General features: G+C 35.2%; 1 protein-coding gene across 1 annotated transcript; it reads left to right on the plus strand.

Annotated features, from left to right (window-relative positions):
* The first annotated feature begins 1,351 nt into the window (after window positions 1-1,351).
* LOC306911949 (B-cell receptor CD22-like) lies at window positions 1,352-6,237 on the plus strand. The gene is made up of 8 exons (XM_079487679.1): window positions 1,352-1,701; window positions 3,420-3,517; window positions 3,599-4,000; window positions 4,248-4,559; window positions 4,708-4,971; window positions 5,112-5,205; window positions 5,306-5,348; window positions 5,470-6,237. The coding sequence occupies exons 1-8, from the start codon at window positions 1,625-1,627 to the stop codon at window positions 5,704-5,706; spliced, it is 1,527 nt and encodes a 508-aa protein (XP_079343805.1). The 5' UTR covers window positions 1,352-1,624; the 3' UTR covers window positions 5,707-6,237.
* Window positions 6,238-9,040: the final 2,803 nt, after the last annotated feature.

The following is a 9,040-nucleotide window of genomic DNA, read 5'->3' on the forward strand; positions in this document are numbered from 1 at the left end:
TGAACAGTTTGGAAGTAGTGAATTAGGATTGCAGGGTGGGTTCGTTTTAGATATGCTCACCGCAGAGAACAGCGGTGTGTGTGTAAAATGCTCAGGGTCAGTTGTTGTTTCTACATTCCGGATTATGCTGATAATGTAACATACATTATAAAGCACATGAAGAATGCCATCAGGGAGCCGGACGATATGACTAAACAGCCTGTTGAAGTGGTGGAATTCCTAAGGTTGGAGAGTGGGGCTCAAGCAGGTGGTGTTGCCTATTCTTGTAGGGTTGTTGTTGGTTATGATTATGTTACCATGTTTAATTCACTGTTTTAAGAACTGTTTAGATAGAAGAATGAAGCCTGTAAGAGAAAGGGCGTTGCTCATCTTACAAGTCAAAGTATAAAGATTTTGGTTATCATATATGATAAAAGGGGGAATGTAATGGAAATTTTCTAGTCTTGCTTCTTGATGTGTCTGTCTATATATGTTTATGAATTGTTTATCATGTTTTTCTCTATACGCGTCATACCACTCTGCCTTTGCAAAGTTGGGCAAAGTATGTTTTGGTGCTTTGAACATCAACAACAGCTAAGAGAAATCGGACACCCCGCCTTTAATCATAAACATAAATAAGTACTGTTAAGTAGACCTATTTCATCAACTTGGATGGTCTCACATGCAAGTGTGTTTTTGATAATATTCGAAACTGTTTATGATGAGTAATTGTGATTTTTTTGTAAACTTTTATTCTGTAAAACTTGTGTACTTGGTAAAATAATTGTTTTATTCAGAAAGTTTGCCGTACGGTTTTCTCGTAGATTACATCTTAACAGCATTGAAGGATGACACTTTTAGTCTTTAAGGGTGCCACAGTAATTACACATTTCTTCATTGTTCAGTTTAAGTCAAGGAACATGCAAAAAAGTAAATATTTTCCTTCCTGTATATTCTTCCTGTTATAAATATATATATTTGAAGCAAGTTAAATCTTTAAAAGTAAGCTTCAGTTCCTTGTTTTAGACCTTAGGAAAGCAGAAAATGATGCAAGTGTCATGAGCAGATGCGCAAGTTTAGTCACTTTTGCCCAATTTGAAATGATTCACTGTAGACTAGAAATGACTATGATGTTGACATGTCATCCATGCAGTTACACAATCACTACACTGTTAAAAGTGTTGAGTTATTTCAGGTCATCATTGGGTCATAAATGGACAAACCCAACCTCGGTTATATAAAGTAATAAAGTTAATGGTTTGTTTCATCCCATTGTTTGGTCACATCTGCTGGGTTCATTTAACTCAACAGTTGGTTTGTCCATTGTTGACAAAAGGATGGGTTGAAATACCCAACCATTTTGAGAGTGTTTAGAGGCAAAAGTAAGCCTGTAATCTGTGCTACAGTTGTTGGTCATTGTTGATCACGTTTTATTCTTCTAACATAGTGCATCAGTGATGCAGTAGCATTTTATATTTGTAGATATGTTGTACTTTAGAGTAGGAACAGGATGACTTAATTATGATATTTGTATAACTTTGTGTTAAATGTTTCTTTAAGGTCTGATTTACTCTTGTATTGTGTTGATGCTTTTCTTCATGTTGGCTAAATCGCAGTACTTTTTCTACTACAACTGCCTTCCTGTATGACACGTTTAGGTTGTCACAAGGAAGAAGTCTTTAAGCACTTCTGCTTTTGCTCTCAAAACTGCACGGCTTTGAGGTAAGAGCCCTTTTAGCCTTGGAACACTTTTTTTTGTCACTGTATATTTTTTCTTGTATTTTTTTAACATCACTGTAAATGATGGACTTTCAAAAGATTTTATCAGCTCTTGGATATAAGTGAAATCTTAATCTGACTCTGTCTCTGATAGTCAAGTCAAATACATGATAGTGCTCAACATATTATTATTGTTAATGTACAATTTATTAATTTAAAAGTTATTATTGTAAATGTCCAAAGTCATTTATTGTCACAGACTTTTTTGTACAGTGCGTTGCGAACGTATTCAAACCCCTTCATTTTATTCACATTTTGAAAAGGGCTTGAATACTTGTGCAATAACTATTTCCATTTTTTAACTTCTTTTTTTTGCAAAGTTGTCACAATCTGTTTTTTTGTCATTATCGTTTATGGAGAAGATTAATGTAAAATTTTAATTCAAAGTTGTTTAACATATGCAGCAACATAACAAAATGTGAATAAAATAAAGGGGTTAAAATGATTTCACAAGACACAACAGCTTTAGTAACTTTTACTTCAGGTTGGCTTAGTTATTTAACTTATTACTCAACAAAACTGATTTAGTTTAATCAAATTAAGTTGGCCAAGCATATACACAAATCTTATGCGGATAACTTATTTTTACACAACATGACCTATTGAGCGTTTGGTGTGTGGTTTTTGCATACAGTCAACACTGATAAGTGAATTTCAGAATTCTAATCAGGTCCAGAAAATACGATCACATAACCCCAATGTTATCAACCCTTCACTGGCTACCCATTTAGTATCGTATTGACCTTAAAGTTCTCTTAATCTCTTATAAAGCCTTAAACCCTTTTGCCCCTTTTGATGACACCTTGAATAACTAAATGCACCAAAGGGGAAATGCACTTTAACTCTAGCATAGCCTTCCTGACACTATTCAAGGTTCTGACTCACTGTCCCAATTTAAATCTAGATTAAAGACACATCTTTTCAGCCAAGCATTCACTTGCAAAATATGCTTAATAAACCACCGGGAGACTGCTGACATTAGATATTATTTACTAGAATATTTTAGCTTGTTCACGAGTTCGCCCTCGCCAATAAACAGCTCCGTGTTGGGATAGATGGTAAAGCATGGGAATGCAGGTTATGCGTATTTGGCGTGTTGTACAGGGAGTGGGCTCCGAGCTCGCCGGATCTATCCGAACCCGGAGCACTCTACCCTGCTCAGAGCAAGTGCTCCGGGTTCGGAACCGGCTCGAGCCCAGAACACACCCGGCTGATAGGTGATTGCTGATGGTGAACCAGCCTAGATAATTAAGTAGAGATAGCGTGCTCGGCTGATAGGTGATTTATATGCTTAGGTTCCTCCCGAACTTTGTTAATAAAACATAATTTCTATAAACACCATGTAGGCTACTGTGTTTTACCTTTTGTGTGGTTTTTTTGTTTTTCTTATTTTCCCCTGTAAAGCTGCTTTGGAACAATGCACATTTTGAAAAGCGCTATATAAATAAAATGTAATTTAATTTCCCCCCAAGGGAGGAGGATACAATTTTTTTAATTTAGCAGTTTAAATGTATTCATTGAATGCTTTTTTTATCTGTATTTACAAATTGAGCTTGTTATATAGCATCTGGTTGTAGAATGAGGTGTCTCTGTAAAGTTATAGTCTGTGTTGTGTTTAGATGAAGTATGATGTGATTCCGTTATTATTTGGTATGTTCCAGTAATTTCATTCGAGTGCCCTTTATAAGAATCCAAATGGCAAGAATTCAGATTACTTTCTTCATCATCATCAACTCTGTGTTACCACACACTCATTCAGGTTTGTCAGTCCGTCTATAAATCATGCATTAAGCATTAGCAGGTAGAGCTTTATGGTTATTTTGTGTGTTTTATGTTTCAGCTAATGTGTATTCAGCTTTACTCCCATACAGAGTAACAGCTCTCACAGGATCTTGTGTACAGATACCCTGCACATTTGAGGTCTCAGATTTTGAGACAAAACTGCAGAAAACAAAACAGCTTTATGGAATTTGGTTGATGAATTCACCACACTTTGGTAGAGATGATAGTTTTCTAGTGTTTAACGGCAGTGAAAACACCATCCAAGGATTCAGTCACATAGAAATGATTGGAAAACTCAATGAGAGAAACTGCACCACTGTCTTCTATAACATCATGATGAATCATTCACACACTTATTACTTCAGACTGCAAATGGAGCCAAATGTGTTCAGAGCAACATTTAACACCAATACAGCTGATTCAAGTGACTCAAGAAAGACTGTGAGGATCAATGTTACAGGTAAATGCCAACTACACTGAACAGACCATCTGTTTACAAACTTAAATAAATATAAAAATGAGGTATGCTTAACAAAAACAGACTTCGAAATGTGTTAGATGTGCTCATGTTGAGGTTAAAACCTTACCTCTGCAACATCCCATATTATCAGACAATTTTACCAGCCATACCAATGAATGCACATGCCTTTAAAACTGCATTAGTACGTGCTTTTCAAAATAACTATCTACAATCATTCACCCTGCAGATTCACCACATCCTCCTGAACTCAGTATCACTCCAAATGTGTCAAAATATGTGAGAGAGGGGACTTCAGTCAGTCTGAGGTGTTCTGCTGAAGCTCCCTGCCCCAAACAACCTCCTACATTATCCTGGTCTCTCATCCCCACATCTGCCAACATTACAACACAGATACAAGAGAATCTTGACAAAACTCAATCTGTGATTTCCACCATAACCTTCATTGCTTCATACACGGATCACAAGAAGAACATCTCCTGCATTGTAACATATCCAACACACATCTCTGTGAAAAGAACCATAAAGCTACTATTTCATTGTAAGAGAATTTAAGCCATTTGAATTATTCATTTGATATGTAACTTTTTTTGTTGTCAAATATGTATGGCTATGTTTGGTATCAGTGGAGTTAAACACTGTGCAGGTCTCATCATTTAATGTTTGTCATGTTCGCTTTCTCCACCAAGTTCCTCCAAAAACAACATCCATCAGTGTTAGACCATCTGCTTCAGTCTCTGTGGGCACTAATGTGACTTTGACCTGCAAATGCAAAGCCAGTCCTTTCAAAAGCATTAACTACACTTGGTATAAACGTGGACAGGAGACACCTCTAGCCTGGGAGATTAATATTACCCTCATTGTTACTCATAATAATACAGGATGGTATTTCTGCACAGCGCAGAATCAATTTGGCAACCAGACATCAGAAGAGATCCAGCTCACAATAAAAGGTGAATATTTAACATATTTTACAAAAAATATTTAACATACAGAAGTTGCTTTTATATATGTAACGGAATTCACATTTATGCTCTCAGTCCTTTATGGAGCATCTTTGTTGTTAAATAAATGTATCCCTGTTGTATTTCAGAGTACGGTGGATTATCCAAATCTGTGATTTATGGCTGTACAGGAGGACTTTTGTCTTTACTTGTGATTTCTGCAGTATTTGTTTACTGTGTGAGGTACTTGAATGAATATATTTTTTGTCTTTGTTGTTATTACTTTTGATGTTATATGCTTATGTAAGCAAGACAAATACATTTAGATTGTATTCTCTAATAGGACAAGGGCATCCAGTCAGACCAACATCAAAGGAAGAGATGAGGTGAGTGTACACATTATATAATTTCTATGAGGATTTTCAAATAAAATATTATTAACATTTATTGTTTTCTGATCTTCTAAATATAAATATTGATAAATTTTCCACTGATTTTCCCCCTTAGACTGAAGATAAAAATAAAGACATGGAGATTTCTTCTAACAATGCTGTCGAGATGACCATAAAATCTGGGGTGACTGAGGAAGAAACGGATGAGATCCATTATGGAGAGATTGACTTCTCCAAACTCCACACAGACCCAGAGACAGAGAATGCTGACATTCAAAGATCAGAGAGAAAGAGACAATTCAACAGTGACCAGAAACAGGAGGACCTCTACGCTCAGGTCAAGACAAAGTGATGGTTATGTCGTTGAATGAACTCTTTATGACAATGTACAAATTCCAGGATGCATAAAAACTTTCACAAACATTCTGACGTAATGCAAAGTTTGCATAATTAAAATAACACATTGTATAAAAAATGTATTCGCCCAACCTTTTATAGTTTTTGTACAATTGTCTGGTAATAATTGTGGTAATATTTATTTTCATGTAGTATCAATGTTTTAGTGTAGCTTAAGTAAATTTTGTGCCTGTCATTGATTACAAAATATAGGAATATTGCGAATAAACAAAAACTGTAAAAAGTTTCACATATTTTACAAATTATTATTTTTAAAATGCTAGAAATTTCTGTGGCACAGGGAAGGTGGGATGAAGCAATGGTTTGTGAGGACAATATTAGTCAAATAAGCAAACAACTTTGAAATTCAGAAGGATTTTTTTTGGACGACTCATTTTGACTAACGGTTATGTTAAACTGTTGTTTTGAGCTCAGTGTTATCAGTACCTTGTAATTTCTGAGTACGAGTAAAAATATTGAAATGTATAAATGTGTGAATATTTTGTTTGGTTTTTTATGAGTATTGTCGATAGTAAAAAAATTGGTTTTCATATTCAGCATGTTAAACTTTATAAAGAAACAGTAAAAATTAAGGCAAAACACAACTTCATTGTGTAGGATAATGCATATGTACAATGACCTGTGCATAATACTAATTCTTTTTTTTAATGTTTAGTGATGATTAACAAGACAACGTTAAATAGAAAAACGTTTATAACTTAATAATGAACAAAAGCCAAAACAACAACAAAGATTCAACAAGCAGGCTGTATTTGTTAATAAAAGAATTACCTGCTATTTCTTGTAAGGTTCGGTAAAGTTATATGTACTGTAAATACTGAGTTTTTTGGCATTCCTCCGATAAAAGTGTGAAACCGCCCTTCTGGTATTAGGGATGTTAGGCAGTGATATCACTGCATACTACATTTGAGGTAAGTACCCTTAGAAGAGAATTAACCTTTAGAGTAAGAAAAATAACTTTAAAGTATGAACTTCTAATGATCAAAAAGGTTCAAAGTTGAACGTATAAGTTATATAAGTAACCCTTTGTGATTTGGTATACAGTTAGAAGTTGTTTTTAGAACCTCAATTGTGGCAAAGGGGTTCAAATTAGAACCTGGCCTGTTACCAAGGTTCCTTTTTTTACTTTTCTAAGATTCACTATAGGACTATATGCAGTGCTCGAATTGAAGGGGGCCTGGGGGATCCGGGACCCCCATTAGGCATTAGGGACCCCCCATATGAAGTAAAAAATAGACTTGGGGGTCCCTCAGATATATTTGTTTGAGTAAAAATTATAATGACAAATGTGATTAAATTCATGCAATGGATAGGGTCAATTTCGTGAATTAATTATTTAAAAAAAAAAAAGTTTGTTTATGGGCTAGTTGGTACGTCACTTTACATTTTTAAGCTAAACAAATATTATTATTCAAAGTGTCAATCATCCGGTTGTTTACAGGGAAAATAGTAAATCCTACATCGGTAAAGAATGCGTGTATTATTCTGTTGGATATAAACTACTGTTCAAAAGTCATTTCTGTTCACCAAGCCTGCATTAATTTGATCCAAAATAGAGTAAAAGAAGCCTGTTCTTTTATGTAAGCCTGTTTTGAATAAATATTATACAGTTATGCATATTATGATCAAATATATTGTGTATTTTGTATAAATTGTATATTGCGAGACGAACCCCACATAGATTGGGGACCCCCCATAAGACTTCATTCAATCAAGCACTGACTATATGTTCTGCTGTTTTGTTGTTGCTGTTATTATAATTCTTATTAATTTTATTATCATAATTGTAGCCTACTTTAGTTTACATTTACATATGTATGAAGATAATTATATTTAAAAAATGAATACACAAACAATTTGAGAGTAGGACACCGCCATCTAAACAATAAACATGTCATTTCCCATGAAAAACATCTCCAATCGTGTTAACTTATTTCAAACATCTAAAATGACATAAGCTTATGGTACTTTCAAAAGCCAGTGCTACGTTCAAGCAAACTCGGAATGGAAACTGTGCTCATAGTCGGACGTACGACCCATGAACTCAGGGCAGATCAATCAAGCCCGAGCGCATGGAGACGTCACATCCAAAATGCTTGCAGTCATGCGGAGCTCATTTTTTTGACTGGAACGCTGTGAGGTCGGAAGAGAGACATTTCTACCTATAAAAACTACCTAGACCTTTACGAAAACATGAAAATAAAACAAATGAAATGTAAGATTAAAATGTAGACGTGGTTGCTGTACATTAAAGAACTCTCTTAACCGACGGCAAGGTGACCTTTTTTCTGTTATGAAATAGAAATGTATAGTTTAGGGCTACAAAGGCAAGCTGTGTGTTTAATTATTTCACCCCTCACTTACACTTAAGTAGAGAAAATGAAACACATTTCACTGAAAGATGCTAAAAGACTCGGGTGACAACGCACCTGCTAAACGGATGAACTGCATTTCTAGCAACACAATACGGACAACAGTCAGATATACTGAATGTAAATAAAGATATATGTGTTTTACCTTAAAAACATTGTACTTTCTTCTCGAGCCATATAGTTCTCAAAGGCACAACAAACATACATCCGTTCTAGCAGAAATAAACAATGTGTTTATTTATGTAAACTATATGCTTTAGTGACTATTATAATTTATTCTGTCCATTACATGAACTAAACTTCATAACATATTAACATGTTAAAACATTCCGTGTCCGTCAGCTGCATTAAGTCGGCAGTAGTCTGTTGTCATAGAGGGATACTTAACTGAAAATTCTGTCATCATTGAATCCCCCTTATCTTTAGCCATCGTTAAGAATTGTATAGACCAATAGAGAAACCTTTCAAGATGCGGCAGAATCATGACAGGAGCCTCTCCTTAAGGACGCTCCTCAAGGCACAAACAGGACAAGACAGACTGTGACACTGACAAAAACAGGGCAACATGATAAAACTATAACCAAATCGGGGAACACCACAGGGGAAGTCCAGACAAGGGCAGGACACCTAACCCGCTGTCTGCACCTCTGTCCTCTGTTCATGTCTCACCATCCCGATCCGATCATGACAGGTAACAATCAAAAACCATCATTCATTGAAAACTGTAAACTCAAAAAATAACTAACAGTAACAGCAATATTTAAGCAAAAATGAAGCTAGCAATAACTAAAACACTTTTCTTTAAAAGAAAAACAAACAAGAAACACTGAATTGAACATGTTGCAATGTATCTTGGGAGCTTGCAAACTCTTGCAATATTGTTTGTTCAGAGTGCTC

Source organism: Barbatula barbatula (assembly GCF_947034865.1).
Source record: "Barbatula barbatula genome assembly, chromosome: 23".
Classification (NCBI taxonomy): domain Eukaryota; kingdom Metazoa; phylum Chordata; class Actinopteri; order Cypriniformes; family Nemacheilidae; genus Barbatula; species Barbatula barbatula.

Excerpts from the sequence above, each read along its gene's own strand:
- LOC306911949 (XM_079487679.1), top strand. The coding sequence starts at position 1,625 with ATGACACGTTTAGGTTGTCACAAGGAAGAAGTCTTTAAGCACTTCTGC. Across the intron at positions 4,560-4,707 it reads CATAAAGCTACTATTTCATT|TTCCTCCAAAAACAACATCC; the intron begins GTAAGAGAATTT and ends TTCTCCACCAAG. Across the intron at positions 5,206-5,305 it reads GTATTTGTTTACTGTGTGAG|GACAAGGGCATCCAGTCAGA; the intron begins GTACTTGAATGA and ends ATTCTCTAATAG.